The sequence below is a fragment of the Acyrthosiphon pisum genome, chromosome A1 (genome assembly GCF_005508785.2).
Source record: "Acyrthosiphon pisum isolate AL4f chromosome A1, pea_aphid_22Mar2018_4r6ur, whole genome shotgun sequence".
Classification (NCBI taxonomy): Eukaryota; Metazoa; Arthropoda; class Insecta; order Hemiptera; family Aphididae; genus Acyrthosiphon; species Acyrthosiphon pisum.
The window spans coordinates 49,873,791-49,897,575 of record NC_042494.1 but is presented as its reverse complement, the minus strand read 5'-3'; the positions used below and the strand labels follow the sequence as shown (position 1 = coordinate 49,897,575).

The window sequence follows — 23,785 nt, the reverse complement described above, 5'->3', positions numbered from 1 at the left end:
TTTTTTTTTATAAGCATCTAAAGATCGAATTTGACAAAATTTATCGAATTTAAGATTCAATAATTATTTTGTAGTTAAAAATTTATAAAATGGTCAATTTTTATATCTAAGGATTGAAAATTTAAAACAAGATTCCACGTAAGTAGTTTTTTCTGTTACCAAAAAATCTAAAAACACATAAGCACAGTTTATTTTTATACTCATTTTAAGTTCAAATTTGGACAAAATTACATATTAAAATACCTAGAATAACTATTTTAGTTATTTTGTTGCAATTGTATAATATTATTCGTGGGTACATGAAACTTCTAAAGTACCTATACTATTATATATCTATGATAGTATCACGGTTTGTTGTTGATGTACAACGCGTTATAAGTACCTAATGGATATTGTGATATGATTAATTTGGAATTTATTATAGATACCTATTATTGGTCAATTTTTTTTTTAATACTATATAGATAAGTATATAATATATCTTATACCTAGACTAACATACCGTCTCTGCTCAGAATCATTTTTCTTATACAGTGATATTATATCATTGAATTCAAATTTAATACTATCCATTATACAGTGACCCACTTATAACCTACTGTACAGCAGAGCGATATCCACTTACCCACCTTTTTTGAAATAAAGTTATTGGGGGCCCAGTGGCAGATCCAGTGCTTAATTTTGGGAGGAGGGGCAAAAGTACAAAAAAGTTTCAAAATTTGTTAAACACGTGTAAAACAAGGGAAACTACAGCGATTGGGAGTGCCCTTTGCCCTCCCCCTGGATCTGCCACTGTGGGGCCCTTTAAGTACCAGGCTGAAACTGGCAGGGAACTGCGCTAGTAAAAAAGTGTCTGGAAACCGCATTCATTTGTAAATTATTAAAACCCATTCAAACCTAACCGGGTCGGGTTTCTTAAACCCTGATTATTTTAGATAAAAGTTGGTAAAATGACAATAATAAAGTATAATATTATACTTAACAAAGTTTTTTTTTTTTTGATTGAGCTTGAGCCCGGCAACTTAGGCCATTAGCTGTTTTGATTGTTTGCATGTGTGGCAAGGATACGTTGCTAAAAATCCCGGGTGGTCACCCATCCAGGAACTAGCAACGCCGGCCGTTACGTACACTCAGTGCGATTCCGCAGTTGAGTGCACGCACTGCGCCACACCAAGCCACTTAATAAAATTTATTAGACTTGAAATTGTATTTTTATATATAATAATGTGTTGTATTTTTTTATTTAACTTATTATTGCGTACTTATTCTTATTTGTTTTTTATTTAGATGATGAAACATGGCTGGGATAATTATGTTAAATATGCATGGGGCAAAAATGAATTGAAGCCTGTATCAAAACGAGATCATTCTGGAAGTGTATTTGGATCAGCAAATATGGGTGCAACTATTGTCGATTCATTGGATACATTATTAATTATGGGTTTACACGATGAGTATAAACTTGGAAGAGATTGGGTTGCTAATAATTTTACTTTAGAAAATGTGGTAAGTTTGTGGTAATGTTAGTTACCTTTATTATTTTTTTTTTTTTAATGAATTGACTAATACATACGAGGGACGTTCAGACAGTAAAGATACAAGGCTTACCAAAAATACACAAAACTGTTTTATTTAAAAAAAATTACATAGCATTAAAGGTATATATCTAATTATTTTTCGACATAATTGCCATTAAGTTCCAAACACTTTTGGTAACGTGGGATGAGTTTTTGTATGCCGGCATCGTACTCCGTTCGCGCCACCTCCTGTAGCCATGTGGTCGTGTAATGTTTGAGGTACTCATCGTCGTCGAATCTTTTCCCTCCCAAAGCTTTGAAGGAATTCAACTTGGTGAAGAGATGGTAATCACTGGGGGGGCCAAGTCAGGACTGTGAGGTGGGTGGAACAAAATGTCCCAACCAAATTGCTGCAGTAACTCCTGTGTTGCTCGAGCAGTATGGGGGCGAGCGTTATCGTGAAGAAGACACACTCCTTTTGTCGGCATTCCCCGTCTTTTGTTCTTTATGGCACTTCTTAATTTTTTAAGGGTTTCGCAATATGCTTGTGCATTAATGGTAGTGCCACGGACCATGTAATCGACTAGGATAACCTCCTTCCTGTCCCAAAAAAACGGATGCCACGACTTTGGTCTGAGAGAGTTGTTCGGAATTTTTTGGCGCTGGGAGAATGTGTATGACACCACTGCATCGATTGTCTCTTGGTTTCTAGCATCGTGTAGGAAATCCAAGTTTCATCCCCTGTCACTATACTATCCAAGAATTCCTCTCCTTGTTCATCATGACGTTTTAAAAACATTCTTCCTGCCTCAATCCTCTTCTGTTTGTGTTCTAGAGGTGGCGGTAGCGCGCGATAACTCGCCCATCGTGAAAACCTCTCACAGACAAAGAGCGTTACATACTAAAACCGTTCTGGTCTGAACTTGTTCGCGACATGTCACTGAAAGTTGCAGTAGTGCCAATGCTCGAGGAAAAAATTCCCTGTGGCCATGGGGGGCTTGTATCTTTACTTTCTGGACGTCCCTCGTAGTTAATAATTATTATTTTTATATAAACCCTCTATACGTTTTATATTATATAGATAATAATAGTGACGGATTTTAGATGGGGGGGGGGGGGGTGTTTGGGAGCTGAAGTACCCACCACATATGAACATTTTTTTTTTATTATTAATTACTTAGATTTTAGGTATTACTTAGATCTAAATGTGTTAATTGTAAGCTACTACCAAAAATAATTTAAATTTGTTTTACCCCGAATTTGTGTTGTTCACAATAAGTACACAAAGAGCTTTATTATCAACATAGCACCCACCATAAAAAAATCCTAGATCCACCACTGGTCAATAATAATCCATTTTTATGATAATTATAGTGCACAGGCATGGCCACTAATTTTTATTTTAGGAGCCACAAATGTATTAAGCTAATTCGAAGCGAGCTAATTAAAAGATGTTTATAAAATGAAGACACAATTTTAATTTTATAGCAAATGAAGGAACATTTTTTTACAGTGGTCCAATTATCGGGAGTGTTTGGTATGAAATTCACTGGGACCCTTAGATCTCATACAATATTTCTACTATAATAATCTGTAATATACACATATTATATTATTTGTTTTAATACAGGTAATAATAAATAATGTCTTTACTTTTTTGAGTTTAAAGAATTTGAATTATGAGTACCTATGCGAGAAACCTGAGTAAAATTAGGTACTTATGTATGAATAAGTAATAATAAAATCATTAAATATGACATATTGTGAAAACAATATTTTTTAGAAGTTAGATTAGGCTTTATTAGTTGTCCAACTGTTTTTCATTTTACTAGCAGGTAAGGGCTCCAGTCTAAAAATGTTCACATAGGTTCCTTATTATCAAGTTGCGCCACTGTTTATCTAACATTTATTTATTTATAGAAAGTGTCATACGATATTGACTTAAGAACAGTAGACAACTTGTGAGCCTCATTGTAGCCACCTATAATATAGCATAGTACAATACTGCAATATAATATTATCATTCAATGTTTAAAATCAAGTTTATCAAGAGTTAATGCTCAAAATTTTTCTTGGCTTTGTGGTACCCGTACAAGTTCAAAATATTGAAAATAATATATGACATTAGGTATATTGGAGAAAACCTCCAAATTATATTCATATTAAAATGTTGTTGTACACTCAACAGTTGTAATATAACCAAGTACATAATACTATCAATTATTATAGCATAAAATGGAGCTATAAAATATATATTTAGTAGCCTAGTACTCGCATAAAAATATTTTCCTCTTCCACTCATATCTGTGTATATAGCAATGTATATGATATTATTTTTTTTACAGAAAATAGATATATCGGTTTTTGAAACAAATATTCGTTTTATTGGCGGTTTTCTTACTTGTTATGCTATGACTGGTGATACTGTTTTCCGTGATAAAGCTGATTATATTGCCAAAAAATTATTACCTGCATTTCAAACACCAACTGGAATACCATATTCATTAGTTAATTTAAAATCTGGGGTAAGTATTATTTTTAAGTTTGATGTCTATGACTAGTTTGCGGGGCTTGAATAATGAGTTCTGATGGGTCTATGCAAATTTTAATTCAATAGTGTTTGGTCCATATTGTATTTAACTCTTTCCTATTCATTTTTATCACTTTATTCTGTTATCCTACTTTTAACATAATTGCAATTTATTATTACACATTAAAACATTTTTATAACCAAACAAGATGCAGAAATTGTATGTTGAGTACTTTTCTCTAAATTCTTACCACAGCACAATATAATATTGTATTATAAATTATAATTAAATAATTTATAACCTATAATAAATTGTTGTAAATAAAATCAAAAATCATTCTAAATAAACATTCAAATTTCAGCATAATCTAGTTTTAACATAATTCACATTTTATTTAAATTATTGACATACAAAAAAGAACATTGTTGGTCATGATTTTCAATAGTTAAGTTACAATTTACAATATTTTAGATCTCATTTATCCAAGGCCATACTCAAAACAAATTATTTTCTGGGGGAGGGGGGGGGGGGAGATTGTATAATACATATTTAGAGTATTTTGCGTAATAATAATAAAGATTGAAACATTTTTTTCTAAAGATTTTTTTACAATCTATATAAACAATAAGTAAGTTTGATAACTAAAATTATTTGTAGCAAAGAATTTACATGTATGGACACCCAGCAGTGCCACCTGACATGAATGAAACATTAAAAGTTATAAAATACTTTCTATCTTTTTATCTACACTTCAATTACCTATTATGACTAATATGAGTTGGGTATTAGAATGATTTGTATAATGATATTTATTGTATTTATTATGATATTAATGTATATTCATTGTAGATATATTATATAAAATATTCAAATAGAGGATATAATTATTTTTAAATCGTTATTAACACATTCAACACCATCCGTGATTTCAGAAATGACCGAAATAAAAAAAAAATAAAACCACCCATACTTTTAAATTTAGAGTTCATTGTCAAAGGCATATTTAAGTTTCAGAGTTTATTAAAAAAAAATCCGATTTAATTATAGTGTATATAACGTTTATGTTTTTGGTGCGTTAACGCGTCAGCAGCATTAAAAGTATTAATAAAAAAAAAGTATAAAATATGTATTATACATTGATTGTAGAAAGAGTCTTGAACAAATTATTGTTTTCATTTTATAGGGCTTAATAATTTTATTTTTTGGTAGGTTAAAGTACAATAACTTCAGAGCCTTGGCATACTTATTCATTATTAATTTAGTGGTGTATTATTTAAACCATAGAATTATTTTCACTATAACATAATAATATAGTTTTCTTGGTTTTGTTTTTTTAGAACAGCAAGAATTATTTATGGGCAAGTGGTGGTAGTAGTATACTATCAGAATTTGGTACTCTACATTTGGAATTTGTATACTTATCTGATATCACTGGCAATGACATTTATAGACAAAAAGTTGATCATATTAGACAGTTTGTAAGAAGTCTTGATCGACCTAATGGATTGTATCCGAATTTCTTAAATCCTATTACTGGAAAATGGGGACAACGTAAGTATTTTTGCATTATTTTTGCATTATTTCTGGTTATTAAAATTTAAAAGTCAATGAAATGAAATACAAATAAGCTTTCTAAGAAAAAAAGTCTATAAACTTAAATGTATTCTAATAAAATTATTTGTTTATAATTCATGTTATTATAAGAATATATAATTAATAATTATACATATAAAATATTATTTATTGGCAGATAATTTATAATCTACATCTAAATGTTCAAAAAAAGTTAAAGTAGGGTGATTCTCTTTTGAAAACAGCACAGGGCACACTTCAAATGATATAAAAAATATAAATTATTGAAGATTTGGTATTTTAATAAGTATAATATACAAATCTAATATTTATTATTTGAATAAGTAAATTATTTAAGGATATTGGTTAAGTTATGTGAACATGCTTAGGAAGTCACCATGTATATTTTATATAATACTATATGTAATAATTGAGTATAAAAACTTAAATTATTGAATGTATCCTACATTTCTAGACATTTGCACAAATTGTCTAGAAATTCCATTGTGTTCAAAGACTAATACTATTGAGTAAACGTTTTACTTAATATTAATGCATTTAAAAACAATCTTAAATAATAAATTATATGCTTATCTTAAAATATTTTTACACAATTTATAGAAATGTTGATTTTGTTCTATATTACCTGCTATTATCTTCTGTTCTACGTATTTTATTATATTGTTTTCAGTGTAGAAATAATAATCACCTTGTAAAAAATGTAAAACTAATATTAACAACCAAAGGCAGTTGTCACTTTAGAGTTCAGATTATTGAAATAATTAGTCTGTAAATAAACCACTTATAAGCAGAATTGAATCAGAAACTGTTACCAGTGTAAATAAAATATACAAGTACACTTTACATCTTTACTATAACTTTTTTATCAGGGATCTTACATAATTATTAAGCAATCAATTTTAAGAACTTAAAATTTACTATTATTTACATAATATTTGTTATTTGTAAATATTGAAATGTATAATTTTTAAAAACTATAAATAAAAAAAAGATAGAATTTATCTATTTAACTCTTAACTTTGCCAATGTTTTTCTATTAAATATTTATGGATATAAAATAATTATGATATAATTAAAAAGTTTTGTAACTAAAATTTATCATATCTACCTGTACATAATGCGTGATAAACATATTTATAATTGCATTGTATTATTTTAGGCCATGTGTCACTCGGAGGCCTTGGTGATAGTTTTTATGAATATTTGTTGAAAGCGTACATACAATCTAACGGTAAAGATTTAATAGCACGTGACATGTTTGATGATGCCATGGCAAGTGTGATGGATAACCTAGTTCAAACATCTTCTACTGGACTAACATATTTAGCAGACATGCGTTTTGATAGACTTGAACATAAAATGGACCACTTATCGTGTTTTGCCGGTAAATAATAATAAACATATAATAGGATAGTTGGTTTTACCTAACGCCTGGTTATTAAACACTCAGTTTTGTGTTGTACACTTAGATTTTATATGTAATATTTGGTAAACATTCTTATGTCTTATTAAGATTTCAAAGAATATTACTGTTTTTCCAGACTAAATATTTATTAAGTTATAATATTACTAAATGTAATTTTATGAACTATAAAGTCTTTATAACAATAATAGCTTAAATTTTTGAGCACTTTTTAATACATGGATGATTCTGACTAGAGCTGATAATTGTATTCAATATCTAATACAAAATTGATCTTATGCATACAAAATTTTAGGTGGAATGTTTGCACTTGCTGGTGAAACTCTAGGCAGTGATGCGTCTAAACACTATACTGATCTTGGAGCTAGTTTAACAGAAACGTGTCATGTAGCTTATGATAAAACTGCTACAAAATTAGGGCCTGAAGCTTTTAGATTTACAGATAATTATGATGCAGTTGCAGTCCGTGGCACTGAAAAATACAATATTCTTCGGCCTGAAACAGTTGAGTCATATTTTGTTTTATGGCGATTAACTCATGACAACAAATACCGAGAATGGGGATGGGAGGCCGTGCAAGTAAGAGCTATTTTATTTCTTCAAACATAACGACTGATAATAGTTATTTATTAGTCTCAGTATTCAACATAGTTTAATACATTTTGGTTTTATTGTATCAAGGCTTTTGAAAAACACTGTAGAGTATCGGGTGGATACAGTGGAATTAAAGATGTTTACCAAATAGATTCAAGTAAAGATGATGTTCAGCAGAGTTACTTTTTTGCAGAAACTCTGAAAGTATGTAATATTGATTAGTGATTACTGGTTAAATAAAATAAAATAATTATAATTGTACTTATTTATAAATTATTATGTTCTAGTATTTATACCTATTATTCAGTGATGATAATCTAATTCCATTAGATAAATGGGTATTCAATTCAGAAGCTCATCCACTTCCTGTAAAAGAACTCAATACTCAATATAGAATGCATCAAAGAGTTGTATAATTGTTGTGATTAAATGTTTGGAATGTCAAGAATTTTGTTTATGAGTTTTTAATCAATGTTAAACATTTCAAAAGCTAAAATAGTTTATGAAATTCTTTGACATTTATTAGGTAATTATATTTTCTTTCTTATTTTTTTATTAAAATTTAAAATATGTATGAATATACTGTACATAACTTGCTGTGTATTAGTATACACAGTTATAACAATTTTACGTTTAACAAATGTCAAATATAGAATATTCTATCTATTAGTTTGTAAATAATCACCATTATTTATGGAATGTACGATTTGAATAACTTAGTATATTTAATGCATATTATTAATTATTATATAGGTTTTGTTTTATTAAATCTAACTATTTGGAAACCACTCAATGATTCATATAATAAATTTTCTGTGATAGTAAATTAATTTTTTTTGCCTAGCTATAATTCAAATTTTAAGCAAGATTCTTTGTTATTGTTTGCCAATTTGTTTTCTTTTTTAATAACTTTAATAACTTAAGTAATTTTTCTTACTAATAAATATTATTTTAGTATTTGTTATCCATAATTTTTCAATACAAATAATGATTTCATAGATTAATGTATATGTTTGATATTAATATATTTTGATAATTGACAACTATCAAGATACTTTTTATCATTATGCACATTTTAATATTTACTTATGCTATATGGTAAGTATTGGTACAATTTAAAATAATTAAAAAAGTGATTTTAACAGTTTTTTAATTTTAGTTGCAGAATTAACAATAGATATTTTATAGATTATAGATATATCAATAAAGAAAATTTATGTGATGACTAGGGTTTAGGGCATTTTGCACTAATAATGTTAGCAAAATTAATTACATGAATAATTACATGAAAGCAAATAAAATACAGATAGAATGACAAAAAAAAATTTAGTTTTTGAACAACTATTTGTTATTATTAAAAATGAGTTTATTATTGATTAGAGTTCGGGATTTATTGCACTTAAAACTACTTGAATTTGTCAAATGTCTTTTTTTGTAAAATATATGCAAAGTCAATTTTTATTGTACAACATACAGTATAATTAACCAACAATAATTTAAAATTGCATTTAAGCTTGAACCTTAATTATGACCTACTTTTATTAAATATTACTTTTAGATAAATAATAATAATTATATATATATATTAATACAATTGTATTTACTTTTAAAAGGGTGATCTGATTTAATTTACTCTGTCACAGTAAACAAGATTCTATATCTTATAAATATTTTGGTATTTTTAGGTTTAAGTTAGTGGTGGTTTTGATTACTAAATTCATATGATAAATTATTGTTTTTATGTTTTTACAGTAGTAAAATAAAATTCCCTGCACTTGATTTGTAAGTAAAATGTTTTCTATAATATTTATAATACACAGTCACACAGACACAATGTCTTATGTAATTTATGTATGTACCAAAATTAATGTATATAATACCATAAAATACAATTATGATACACAATAGTTAATAACATGAGGAGAATTCCTATCTGCTGGTTTTACAATTCTTTAAACAACTTGTATTTTAACCAATATACTGCCTAATTAATGTTATAATTATGTTTATATTTTTTTAAACGGTAAAAAATAATTTTATTTTAATTTACAATTAGCAACCAGTATTTCATGTTATTCACATTTGCAAATTGTTTATTTTTCCACAAATGATGACAATTAATTAAAAGTTTTATTGATCTATGCTGTAACTTATGAAATAGCGTTTTTAAACTGTAACATGGCAGTTTTTATTATGTATTATTAATTGCATTAAAATGTTAATTTGGTTTATTATACAGTATTTATGTTATAAATATTCACTATGTATACTACTTTTTTTTTTAGTGTTCAACACTTCATATTGTTTATATCTCAGTAAGGTCATTAATTATTCTCATAAAACTCAAAGATATACCATTATTTTTTTATTTATTTTACCACTTATTGTTTAACTTGTATAGTTTTGTTAACTATGTAATATAATATATAGACATTGAATAGTATAACATTAATATTATACAGAATGATTTGTTTCGTTTGATAAGATTTAATGTGGTAGAGTTATTAAGTTTTCCTACCACAGAAAGTCAAATACATGTAAAAATATCATGCTTTATAGTTAATAGCAGTGGCGAAGCTTCATGAGAAACAATGAGTATAAGGGGAAATGGAAATCCGGTGGAGGTTATAACTACGTTATGAGACATTTCTCGTCGTTTGTATTTTAGTTTTAAGCAATCGTTATTAACTCAGTTATCGATGTTGTGTGATCGATCTCTGCAAAACTCTTTATCATGGTTGGTTTATTTTTGGTATGATATGTCTAAATATGAGTATCAATAATATTGTTATTATGCCCGATTTATTTTTTAATTTTTTTTTCAACATCTCCCCAAGTTTTTACTCACACCTCGCCACTGGTTTATAGTATACTATATAATTATACAATTATTCCTTTAAGTGCTTAATGAACCAAATGTGTACTTGTATGTTATATATTAATTATTTACTGTGTAAAAACAAAAAAAAAAAACGATTGTTAAATTAGACCATAAATAATTTAACATATTTATTTTTTCTAGTTAATTGTACTAACTACCATATTATATTATTAATAATACTATTTAACTACTTTTTGTAACTACAAGAATTCTGAATTATACATTTTCAATTAACATAATATAATTTATTTATTGTTCCATCCTTTAAAAATGGAGTTTTTATATAAATTGATTTATTTGACTACTTAATTAATAGATTGTTACAATTATGTCCACAACAAATAGTACACCATTCGCATTTATTTTAATTGTAATTTATTTGTACAAACCTGTGTATGTAAATATAAAAATATAGTTAATGCCAATAATTCACTTTTACAGTGACATAATTTATCATAAGTATCATAATTACTTGTTAAGTAACTATTATTAATTATAAATAATATTATGATGTGTTATTATGCTTTTAGTTGAGTTTAGAATAAATTAATTTAAAAGCGTGTTAATGTTTATTTGTAACGTAACAAAATAATGAAAAAAAATATATATAGTTGTTTTCTGCATTTTAAACCATATTAAATATTTTAAAAGTACCTTAACCTCATGTTCTCATATTATACCTAAATTTTTGATAATGATCAAACTATATTATTTGTTCTGTACTATTTTCTTTGTAGATTTTGTGAGAAATTTAAATAAGCAATAAGAAAATAAGAATACTAATTCATATGATATTTTTATATTGGTTTTATTCGGTGGTTTAAAAATAATAATATAAAAATAAATAAACGTTTTGTACTATAATTAAAAAAAAAATTTTAAGTTGACAAAAAAATAAAGCTTAATATGTTACATAAATATAATATTTACATTTTGTACAATGATAGCTATTAGTTATTACATTCTAAACATTTATGTTTTTTCATATCATGAATTGGTAAAAATTATGTACATACAGGAAAGTCCAATAATTAGTTTAATTAACTTTATAAACCTGGCATTATATATGCTATATCGTCCATGAGTCTCGACATTGTTTCTTGGGAGTTAACATTAATTTCTGTCACTTGTTGAGTAAGACATAGTAGAGGTCCCAAGGCACATAACAGAGAATCTAGAAGAACCGATACACTTCCATTTACAGCTATCTGGCCCTGAACACACAATATAAACATGGTTGACAAAAAGAGAGAAAAACAATTTTAAAGGTAGTATAACACAAATTAGCTCACCTGATGTTCTTTCAGTCTTTGACCAATTATGCCCAACGATTCGCCTAGCAAAGCCAAATGAGCTGCCACATCAATAGGCTGTGTTGATCTTAACGGCTCTAATTTGGGTTTATTTCTGCATATTTCAAACAATACAATTAATCGACAGTTAGATGTTCATAGTTCGTCTCAAAAAAAGTGAACGCTAAAGGTAGACTGGTGGAGTTAAAATAATTATTATCGGAACCAGGGGTTCTCAGATTTGTAGTATTGTTCTTCTATGCAGCTAATGGCTGCGGTTAGGTTACAATTTTAAAAATCACACCAATATTGAATATGTTTGATAATCACTTATTAAAAACGGCCACAGGGATCTCTGAAGTCAGCGTTCACTTTGAGCCTGGCTATGGTGGTTAGTCTAATATATTATGTTAAATAGTATTTACTTTTTGCTAGTATCTATTGAAGTATCAATAATTTCTGCGCTTGGTCTTTTTACTGTAATTTTTGTGTCATTTGTACTATTGTCAACCAAACCTTCACGTTCTAATAATCTCTTGGCTTTGCGTACCCATCGCTACAAAATTAAAAATAAATTATTGGATGTCATAAATTCACTAAATGGAAGTCCAGTGGCGCCAAAGATTTAGAAAACGTGGTCTGGCAATTTCAAACTTTGTAGCCTCTATAAATATCTTAATTATTTATTATTAGAGGTACCCTCAAATATACATTTACTCATAAAAAAGTTATGTTTTAAATAAAATGTGACCTACAGGCCATGACCCGGCCTTAACATGGACTTTGGTGCAACCTGAATGGGACTTACACTTTTATCTTCAGTTGGTACAGATTTCCACATGTCTCTGAGCTGTTGGTTAATTTGTGATGTACCTTGATTAATTGTTTCATAATTAAAAATCAAGTAACAGAAATTAAAAGATTATAGAAACTTACTAAAGTTTGGATAAGCATTCATCAAAGTCTTGCGGACTTCTTTAGCCCACAATGCGTATGCCACAAACCCTGGCTCTTTCATGTTTAAATTTTTGAGAGCATACATAAACTAAAAATGTATTAAAAAAATGTATTATACACTATATTCTGTAAACAAAAGAAAACAAAAATTTACTTGATTGTGTTCTCCTACTGAAACAGAAGTGCCGCTGGGTTCAGTGTCATCTATAACAATTTAAATAACAATTATAATATAATATGCTTTAGCCCATAGATTTAAATTTTTAATTAGACACAATATAAATGTGGAGAACTTTTAATGAATGTTTAATGTCTTATTATGTGTGTACACAATTTGAATCTCTGTACATTGACTTAAAACAGTATGAGTCATTCCCAACCTACGCCAATAGTAAAAACGACAGTGCAAAAGACATTAAAATTAACAGAGTAAATAGGCACAATACACCTGCCGAGTGCAGAGGCAGTGAAAACTTGTTAACTATAATAGCAAACTTCAAACAGCTCATTTTAATGTAAAATTGTGTGTAGGTTTTTTTTTGTGGCACCATCGTATGGGGACTGAACTGTTTGCACATTGCTTGACCCCATACGAACACTGCTTGGCCACCATACATTATTCCTACTGTATGTAATTATTGTAACTTACTCACCACAATCCTTCATATCTAAGGTCCACTCGCCACTTTCGGTGTGTTGTTGGTCTTCTAAAAATTCCATACTGTTATCGTCTTCATTAAACTGAGAAAAATAAGAAGTGTTATATCATTATGGACAATTATTTTTTATTAACATTTAAGGGGACACTGCATCCACATGAGTTGTCTTTGTTTTAGTAACCCATTATATATCAAAATGTCTATCAATATGTCTATATAGCAGTTCCAATGTTGTGTTGTTAGCTTCAATATTATAGGGAATTGACTGAAATATAAGAACATTATCTGTGTTCTCTCGTTGGTTTTTTACAATGTTTTAATTTTTAAGTCAGTTATGAGAAGTAAAATATTAATATTTGAAGATGCTCATAATTCACTTAAAAATTAAATTATCGTAAAAACCAACGAGAGAACACAGATAATGATCTTACATTTAAGTTTGATGATAGGTCAAATTCGCTCTAATATTCAAGCTAACAATACAAATTTGGAACTGCATCCCGAGCCACGATGACCACTGTTGGTTCCTTTCTAAATTTTACTCTTGTTATAATGTAGAAGTCTTTCTTAGTTGTAGTAAGTTTAAAAAAAATGTACAGGCTCTTAATTTATTTTGCACTTGGGACCAAAAATAACCAGTTCGCCTCCGCGTGGTACATTGACATCATTATAATACGCAAAGATTTGCAAATATAAAATATACTGACTTGATCAAGTGGCTCGTGGTTGGCCGATTGTCTTTTCGAACTTTGTTTTGACGACTTGGGTGTTTTTTCTTTTTCTTCTGCTGGAAAATAGTTAGCAGCTTGTAAAATACACGTTTTTACACACAGGTTTGTTTTTAATTATTCAATGATTTTTTACGTACGCAAATCCGAAGATTCAAAACCAAGCAGCTTGGAAGACCTCTTTATAATTCGTCCAGATCTCGAAACCGCGGTCACTTCCGGTTCGTCTTTAAAATTAAACAGACGGAATGTAAGAATAATAATATATAACAATATTACAGTGCATTACTGCATTATTTGGTATCAAATAACAATTATAAACTCGAGGAGTTTACTTTTAATCCAATTTGTTCACCATCAAGTAAAACCTTAAAATATGGCACAAATGTACAATAATGATGGTTATCGGACCGAACAGCCGATCGATATAAGTAGGGAGATTTTTAGGAAAAATCTAAAATAAGACGTTTCTATCGGGATAATTATAATATAATATAGAAGCATAATCATAGGCGCAAATCACCTAAAAATATCAGGGGGGCTTAAGCACCAAAATTTTTTTGGAGGAAACAGACCCGCTTCGCCCCTCACACACCCCAACAGTACCACACCATATATATTAACAAAATACAAATCGGTAATCACACAAATCCAACGGGACGGAATGCAATTAAGCTACAAAACTATTTTAATCCTATTTTGTGGAATTACCTATACTGCGGGTCTAATTAGAGAAAACGAGCACGTCGTGCCATCGTCGCGGTCGGTCTGCGTTGACACTAGATACGCTGAATCTTATAAGTTATAATTTATATTTATGTTGTAAATGTTCAATAAGTTTAACAATTATTTCCCGGTTCCTTATTATATCATAATCTCACAACAACAATAAAATATAAATTATGATATTATATTATAATATATTTATATTTTATTATGTCATAGCAGTTTAATATATCCAGATGTAAACTTGATATATTATATTATTAATTTATTAATACAAATAATTAAATAAATCTGTTTTTGAATTTTTAATAAATGCAATTAGGTAGGTATTATGGAAATATTAAGGTAGTAGTACTATAAGTTATAATCATAGGATTCGGGGTGCTAACATTAAAATTAAGGGTGCTTAAGCCTATGAGCATAATATTTGGTTATTACAATAATAGTCATTTTTATTTACAGTTATTAGCTCGTAAGTAGTATTGCTTGTAGTAAGTATACTATTAAAGTATATGAAGTATTAACTATTAACTAATAATATACGAACAATTATCATTATAATTAATTTTGAAAATAATGCAATTAAGATACTATTTTGGTCTATTCTTGGAATGTTATTCTGCATTTGAGTGGTCACCCCCCCGCCCGAAATCTCTCATTATTAAAGAGATAAAAACCGTTTAAAATGATAACTTATGACAAAATAAAAATGAACTGCCGAGCCAGAGAGTGTATCATAGAGTAATCTTAGGAGTATATTTAGCACGGTTCAGTTCTGTGCTAATAATCCATCTCCAAGTGGCAACTTCCAACAGTACTTCTGAAGAATCTAAAATCTGTGGTATATAGTGACACCACGATTTAAGATATATTATTTAAGTATTAAGTATAATGTCTTAAATCGTGATTCGTGAGTGATACACTGACACTTGTGGTTAATCGTGAAGTCGTGATCGATTAATATGTTTGTACGTATCACATTTTTATTAAATTTTTTAAGTGGACGAAAAAAAAATATGATATTTTTAAATCTTAAAAAAGAACCAAGAAAGCCGAGTTATTTTTGTCTACGTCTATATGTATAGTGAGTATTATAACTTTTATTAGTCTTATAACATGACAAAATCAATTTTTTTAAGCTGTTATGAATTCACAATATTTGCATCCTCATTGAAACATTTTTATTTTTTTATTATTATTTTTAAAGTTGGTATATTTTTAGCAGTATAGCTTTATAGGCATGTAGCTGTAGTATGTAACTGATTTTCATTAAAAAAATATGAATATTGCTTAAAAGTAGTTAATTTTTGCTACCTGATAGACGACGGTCATATAAAATATAGATATATTATAGACAGTTAAATTCTGCAGTTATAGAAATAGTATTATGTTTGATTATTTTATAAAACATTAAAACATTTGACATTTATGTTTTATGTACTTATTGTTTATTGCAAAAATGTATTCATACAAATGGAACAAAAATGTTTAAAATATTACGGGGAGGACTTATACTAAAATTGTATTTGCTTATTTAATTAGTATTAGCTTTATTTTAAAAAATATACACCTCCTCCCCCTAAAGTTAGACCCAAATCTCTGCCTATCATAAAATCGCAGCTATAAAAATATTTTGTCATAGCTAGTAGCTACTATTATTATTTATCACATTGATTAATATTTAATAATATAAAATTAAAATCATGGAGAAATTGGTGCAGGATTTGTATTATTATTATTGAAATTTTTAATCTCTTGTGAGCAAATCATAATAGGTACTTAAAATTTGTTTAGCAATAACATTTTTTTTCTAGTACTGTCCTATAATTATTTAATAATTCGTAATTTTTCTCTACAATTTGTACACACATGATGGAAAGCTTAGGGCCACCAGTTGTACCGCATATGGTTAAACTTCGATTATGCTTAATCAGCTGATGACAGATATTTAACCGGGCAAATTAGGCTGATTAAACTCGGGTTAACTTTAATCGGAGATGGTACAACTGGTCCTTAGTATTGTAACTTGTAAAATAATTAAATTAACATACAACAAAAAGTTTTTAATTTAGGTATATTTTTTTATTTACAAATCAAACAATCACTATTTAAGAAAAAATTGTGTCATCTTGAGCCCATCCATCATTTAATGATAGAAATCGTCGCTTGGATGCAGTGTTCATGAAAGGTCTTAGCATCCATTCTGTATCTGCGGTGTCAGCTGATTCTAAGGTTCCCAATTTTATTTGGTAAAGTTTCAATTGAAAACGTGGACCAACTTCACTCATTTCAATTTTGTTACCATCCACCTAAAAATATTGTCGTTAAATAACTGAAATAAAAGTACTCATATTAATCAAAATAAATTCTTACCGTTTTGTATGTATGGTGTCTAAACGATATATAGTCATCATGATTGGCAAAAGAAATGACTCTCTTGCTGTCTTCTTTAGGAACCGGGTATAGATACTTCAAAATGTTCATTGTTCTCTTGCCGAGCTGGGTTTCAAAATTGTGGAAAATCAAATGCGGAAACTGTTCAGACATTGTACCAATGTCAGGCACGTCGTGTCTCATAACCACATCTGTCAAGTTGAAATAGGCCGTCGGACCATACGGCATATGACAAACGATCAATGTGTCCGGGACACCTCGGTGTTCGTGCACAACAATGAAATCGGTCACCTCGTTGGCCCGGCAGGCCTGAATCAATTGCTTGATCTCATAGTTACCACGATTCATACGCTGTGCATTTGGGAATATCAGCCTGAGCTCCTTGACAAACTTTTTCAGCCTGGTCGACGGGTCATGCGACGTGGTGATCATAATTTTCGGGTCCTCGACACCAGCCCAACGGTATTCATCGTCTTCGTGAGAGGTGCCCGCACCGCCTTCCTCGCCACCACCAATGGCCGACAACCCTGGTGAACCATCATCCCATTCTAGTTTCTCTTGCAAATGCAGCGCCTCTGCGCGCAGGTCATAATGAATTGGAACGTTTTCATCGAGACAGTGTTTCAACCGTTCCTTTTTGTCTTCGATCACCTTCTGACGGGTCTCCAAACTCTTCCGATACAGATACTCGCGCCGGAGTCGAGCTTGCCGGCGTAACATGATTCTTGGTGGCAAAATCGACGGAACGATATAATTAATTAAAACCGGTGGCGCAGCGGCAACAAGCAGTGTTGTTACTTGTTGGTTGTGACTATTTACGAAAATACGAAATCATTATGATCATTGCACGTGGTCGTGTTTACACAAGATAACAGATCGTTCGTCTTATCGCCAACCAGTCGTCTGTGGTCTTTCACAGTTTGTCCTCGACGTCCGCTTCATCCGGGGACACACTGTTAGTTCTGTTGTTTTGTTTACCTATTATTCATTTTTCAATTTCCAATATTTATTATTTTTTCGTAAACGTATTCAATTATAACCGTCAAAGGTACGTTATTATCACGTCGTGTGCTTACTAACTCATCATTCTGGTTCATAGGTCACAAAAAAGTAATATGACAGTCTAAACCGTAAGTATTTATCAAGCGCGAAAAATGACAGCGGTAGAGAAATTAATCCCATTTATACCCTGGCGAGATTCTCTTCTAACACGAATATATTTTTATAAATTGTACGTATTTTACTAACTACACTACTTACTTGGATGTTTCTGATCAGATTTTCGGCCCTTTTCCCTGTCCATTATGTCTTTCACAAATTTTTATTTTCACTCTGTCAAATATTTATATTCAGTTAATATTTCTATCACTCGATTTATTTTCTTTATCAAAATATCAAATACCTGTGATTAACTTTATCAACTTAGAGAATAATGATAAGAAATTTGATAAAGTGTGATCGAATTTCGCCTATTTTTGAATTTTGCAAGCATAAATTAAATGACGTATTAAAATAAAAAAATTATTTCGACTTGGGTTACCTATTGCAATTATTATAGGTTTTTATAAATAATCGTTATTCATTGTTCATTTATTAAAAATAATTATATTATCTGTATTTCGTGTGTGTACTAAATAGTAATTACTATAAATATATATTTGTAATTAAATATTATTTAAGTGGTAATTACACTAATTAACTTTTAAAAAATATTTGTTCAATCATCTGCATGTGGATGTGAGTAATATGAATTAATATTGTAGTATGTGGATTTTTATTGTAATTACCGCAGAAAGTATATTATTACTGTGTAAAATAAAACTTGAGTAAATAAATATTTGGTTTTTCAGTTACTTTTTGTGTAATATCAAGTGGGGGCTACAGCCACCCCCACCCAATATTTTAGCCCTAGTTGCACCACTGTAAGAAGTATTTAAATAATTCTATTCAAATAAAATACTTAAAATATGAATTTACTTATTAGGTAGGTTTATTAAAATGTATTAATAAATTTTAATTAGGTATGCCTACATTTTTAAATTAAATGTTAATTTTGTCATTTATTAAGCATACATAAAGTATACTTATTCAATGATTATGTTTTGTTAAATATTAATGATTCCCTATACTTTTTATGTACCATTCAATTCTCTAATTTAGTATGTTTGTTTTTAATTTGCCTATCTATTAGATCAGAGTACAATCAAAATATAAACCTGTAAGATGGCTATTTCCAATATAGAAATGCACAATCGTGTAACTCACCATTTGGAGAATTCTCATATTATAATATCATCTGAAAACGAATGGTTTAAGCAATGTGTGGATTTCTTCATGTCAGATAATCCAAATGTAATAAACATAAATATATTAAAATATGTAAAATTAATAACAAACAGCTCAAATTATTTGAATTTCAGTGTGATGCAAAAGATTTATCCGCAATGGTGGTTGAACAATTAAGTTTATCTGATTTTCAAGAAATTGCATTGTTTAGTTTACCAGCCAATTTAAATAATTGTGAAAAAAAAGTTTTGACTGGAAAATATTGCCTTCAGGTATTTTGTAATGATATTTTATCCATACTTAATAGTTTTTGAGTGAGTGTTTTATATTTTAGATTACAAACAAAACTACACATACCTATAGGTTATTACAATTTTTTCTATTAGACTATTGCTATAATTATTTCTTAGTGGAAAATACTGTAACATTTCCATGCAGGAATATCTATATACATTTTAGCTGTTTCAATTTTCTCAGTTTTTTCTGTAAGTTTAATGACAACTTACAGTAACAGTCTGCAAAAAAATATGGAAGAAATCTTAGCAACTTTGAATGGTTTCTATAACTCGATGATTGCTTATTGCTTTTATCCCTTATAATATATGTGACAGCACCTAACACCAATGATATCCTGCCGCCCCATGTACGGTTTATTTTTATTTTCATTGTATAAATTGGAAACCTCTAATCATAAAAGTAATTCTAATAAAATAAATGTTTGCAATACAGCTATGTTTCATTGTTTTAGTCAAATCATGACATTTATAATAATAAAAATAAATGGTACTTTTCTGTTATCCCTACTACCGCGAGTCTCAATTTTGTTATCTCGACTACCTCGCCGATGCTGATTTAGATAAAACCGATAATAAATCATAAACATGGATATAAATATAAAAATTTAAAATACCTCCCCAATACAGTTCATATTTTACATACGTACATAGACCTTTTTTATGAGCGTTTGAATATATAATTTTAACGATATTGTGTATTTAGTGGTAATTTATCAAATTCAATAAGACCTTAAAGCACTAAGCAGTCACCCACCTACTACTTGCAAAAGTTATGGGGTATTTACCCAGTAGCCATACGTGTTCGGTACTACTAAGCTAGGTCTCATCTAACGCACTGTCTCCGCTCAGAATCGTATTTTGTATCCAATGATAAATCATTGGATACAAATATAACACATACGCATTACAATGACATACTTGACAACTACTATACAGCAGAGTGGTACCCACTTGGCCATCTTTTTAATTTATATATAAATATATATATTTAATATCTTGATGATTTTATGGTTTATATTGTAACACTACACTATTGTGATAACTTATGTGATAACTGATAATAAACGTTATACTAATATAATATATTATTATATGAATAGCAATTCATGTGTATTATGTATGAAAATACTGAACTATCGGGATAGTACTATAGTAGTAGAGATAACAGAATAGAGTAGTCGCGGCATCGAGCGGTAGTAGGGATAACAGAAAAGTACCAAATAAATATTAAAAGACTACTCGAGATGAGGTATGAAAGACATCTGGTCTCTATATTCTACCCAATAATTGTATTCTTAATATATTATTGTACAAACATGTTGTTAAAACTATAGGTGAACACAATTCTTGATGTTGGCCAATCGTGTTATTCACAATATAATATATTAGTAAAAAAAGACACAAGTAATACTGAAATTAGTGATAATAAACCAGCCCCCTGGGAACCTAAATCACATAGAATGTTAAAAATGATGTGTTCTGATGGTCAACAGGATATAGTGGCTATGGAATATGAGCCATTACAATGTCTTAAAGAACCATTTATACCTGGCTTCAAGGTATGTTTTAATTAAATTTAAGTTAGCTGCTCTGTGGATGATAAGTGATTTTAAATTTTTGTTTCAGATTGTGGTTGTTGGACCAGTTGAATATAGAAAAGGAGTGTTACTATTAAAATCTAGTAATGTACACTTCATTGGTGGCGAGGTCGAACATTTATTAATAAAAAATGCACCATTAAATGTTTTATGTAGAGCCCTGTAAGTATTTGATTGAAACTATTAAATTCTTTATTAATTATATCTAATTTTATAAAATATTTTCTAGAAACAAACCTGAATTAGAAAATCCGTACATGTTTTCAAATATTGAAGTTGAAAATGCTGTTATGGAAGTACATGAACCACCTGATATTATTCCACCGAGAAATGTTTCCACAGTTGGTATAAGAGAACAAAACACATTAATACCACCCTCAACTCGCACAAATCAAAATAATAATAGCAACCGTACTGGAAGTGAAATTATTACAGTAAGTATTCAATATTATATGTTTATTCTACTTAATATGAATTTTATTAATTTTGTTTTATATTTATGAAGTATGATGATTTTTTTGATGGTGATGATGATTTGTTATACTTGACTCAAGTGGCAGAAATTGAAACAAGGCTCACTCAATCCAATAATGTTGCGAATTCAGTAGCACCATTACAAACATTTGATACACACGAACATAATACCAAAATCAATAAAACTACAATTTCAGTTCCTAAAAATAATAACGTAACAAATAAGAAGCCAGCAGTTACTGCGAGACAGACTAAAATATCTGATATGTTAGGTCCAAGTACTTCAACAGCATATAAAAGTTCTGTATCTGAACCAATTAGGTGTCAAAATGATAGGACAATAGAAAACAATAGCATGAATATCAAACAAATATCAGGAAAACGTATCGCTAGTTCACCAGTATACACAGAAACTAAAAGGCCATCAATTGAACTGCACAGACCAGAGGATGATTGGGGTGATATTGATATGGATATTGATGTCTCAAATCCATTGATTAAAGTCCTAAATTCTGCTTCTATTGTAAAGAACTCAAAAATACAAGTGAAACAAAATGAATGGATATGTTCTGGTATCATGATGGATGAATCAAAACATGAAGAAGTTGAGTTCTCATCAGAAGTAAGTCTAAAGTTTAAATACAAATTAATTCCATTAAATACATCACCCGCCGCAGCGAAAAAGGTCTTATCTCTGTTTTTACAAATTTTTTTTTTCAAGTTGTCATAACTTTTTTGTGTAGTTTCCGTGAAGACAGTAGTAACTGCATTTTATTGCATAAAAATTTTTTTGATTGTTTTATGCTACTATCAGTTTCGCGGGAACTACACAAAAACAGATATGACAACTTGAAAAAAAATTTGTGAAAACATAGATAGGACCTTCTTTGCTACCGCGGGTGACATACGTTTTCATTTTATGTTAGTTTATAAAATATGACTATTATTTCATATATATGCTTATTACTTTGTATATTATATAAATACATTTTTTTTTAGGTATTGGAACGTTTAATTGGAATTTCATCCGAAGAAGTTCTTCAGTTAAAAAACAATCCTTTAAACTGTGCCCCACTAAAAGAAAAAATCGAAAAAGTATGTAAAATTGTGTAGCTTATCCTTAAATTATAAATAAATTAAATCAAAAAATTGTTCTTTAGGGAATTAAAGGGGCGTATAGAAAATTGCATTTATTCAAAGGTAAGATAACTTTGACATATTCATTAGATGGAAAAAAAAAACCAACTATTACAGACATGGAATTAATATAACTGTATAATTATAGTACATTATGCTGAATAGGTTTGTTCAGTATATAATACCTATTAATGATAAACAATAAACATTATTTAATATTTACAGTATATTTTTCAGAAATCAAAGTTATATGATATATTATTTTTATATTCTTATTTAATGAAGTATTAGCTTTTTAATTAGTATAAAATTTAATTTAATTGTATTTTTTATTTATACATGTATAAGACAATACATTTGTTATTTATTACTGAAAAGACAGTTTGGTGCATGAAAATACACAAATAGTTAACTACATACTTTAAAACTAAATTATTACTTTATTCTGTATGATAATAATGGCTATTGGTGTTGGCGGTATACGAGCACTAAGTTTAAAAATATTTTTAAAATTCAAATTTACATGAATTTGAAATAAGTGAATATTATTTTCTTTATTTAATTTAAATTGTCTACGAGCATCTAATGATGCTGAATCCTAAATATAGGGGGGAGGGAATTCATATTATTTCTAGGAGGGGGGAATGAGAATTTACTTAAGAGGACGCTACCCCTCGAATGGGGTTGTCTCTGTCTTAC

At 29.0% G+C, this 23,785-nt stretch overlaps 4 protein-coding genes across 8 annotated transcripts in view; 2 read left to right on the top strand and 2 right to left on the bottom strand.

Moving 5' to 3' along the window:
• The window catches only part of LOC100163952 (mannosyl-oligosaccharide alpha-1,2-mannosidase IA), a 14,404-nt gene extending 4,737 nt beyond the window's left edge, over positions 1-9,667 (top strand). Inside the window, exons 2-9 of the mRNA XM_001946823.4 lie at positions 1,288-1,506; positions 3,863-4,042; positions 5,386-5,599; positions 6,801-7,025; positions 7,360-7,643; positions 7,746-7,862; positions 7,946-8,184; positions 9,411-9,667. Coding sequence (XP_001946858.2) covers positions 1,288-1,506; positions 3,863-4,042; positions 5,386-5,599; positions 6,801-7,025; positions 7,360-7,643; positions 7,746-7,862; positions 7,946-8,074 — 1,368 coding nt within the window. The 3' untranslated portion in view covers positions 8,075-8,184; positions 9,411-9,667. The remainder of the gene's footprint in view (positions 1-1,287; positions 1,507-3,862; positions 4,043-5,385; positions 5,600-6,800; positions 7,026-7,359; positions 7,644-7,745; positions 7,863-7,945; positions 8,185-9,410) is intronic.
• A 1,822-nt stretch (positions 9,668-11,489) lies between these two features.
• On the bottom strand, positions 11,490-18,687 carry LOC100165987 (HMG box-containing protein 4). 2 transcript variants are annotated; one of them, XM_008189430.3, is made up of 10 exons: positions 18,556-18,687; positions 14,316-14,402; positions 14,155-14,234; positions 13,442-13,529; positions 12,943-12,992; positions 12,768-12,876; positions 12,640-12,704; positions 12,257-12,387; positions 11,832-11,946; positions 11,490-11,753 (listed from the first exon to the last, which is right to left on the bottom strand). In XM_008189430.3, the coding sequence occupies exons 1-10, from the start codon at positions 18,596-18,598 to the stop codon at positions 11,586-11,588; spliced, it is 936 nt and encodes a 311-aa protein (XP_008187652.1). In that variant the 5' UTR covers positions 18,599-18,687; the 3' UTR covers positions 11,490-11,585. The 2 variants fall into 2 exon arrangements, with proteins under 2 accessions (XP_008187652.1, XP_001946797.2); XM_001946762.5 differs by having other exon boundaries at positions 14,155-14,231.
• On the top strand, positions 15,512-23,308 carry LOC100159136 (recQ-mediated genome instability protein 1). Of its 4 annotated transcripts, XM_029487222.1 has the most exons (10): positions 18,238-18,425; positions 19,146-19,279; positions 19,487-19,647; positions 19,716-19,853; positions 21,212-21,436; positions 21,504-21,637; positions 21,705-21,909; positions 21,981-22,571; positions 22,949-23,044; positions 23,110-23,308. In XM_029487222.1, exons 3-10 carry the CDS (start codon positions 19,519-19,521, stop codon positions 23,218-23,220), a joined length of 1,629 nt encoding a protein of 542 aa, XP_029343082.1. In that variant the 5' UTR covers positions 18,238-18,425; positions 19,146-19,279; positions 19,487-19,518; the 3' UTR covers positions 23,221-23,308. The 4 variants fall into 4 exon arrangements, with proteins under 4 accessions (XP_016663755.1, XP_008187659.1, XP_029343082.1 ...); XM_016808266.2 differs by lacking the exons at positions 18,238-18,425; positions 19,146-19,279 and adding an exon at positions 15,512-15,985; XM_008189437.3 differs by lacking the exon at positions 19,146-19,279 and having other exon boundaries at positions 18,189-18,425.
• LOC100167399 (U3 small nucleolar ribonucleoprotein protein imp4-like) lies at positions 16,961-18,159 on the bottom strand. Its single transcript, NM_001162788.2, is given in 2 exon segments — positions 16,961-17,210; positions 17,275-18,159. Coding segments are annotated over 2 exon segments (942 nt in total). The 5' UTR covers positions 18,016-18,159; the 3' UTR covers positions 16,961-17,009.
• Positions 23,309-23,785: the final 477 nt, after the last annotated feature.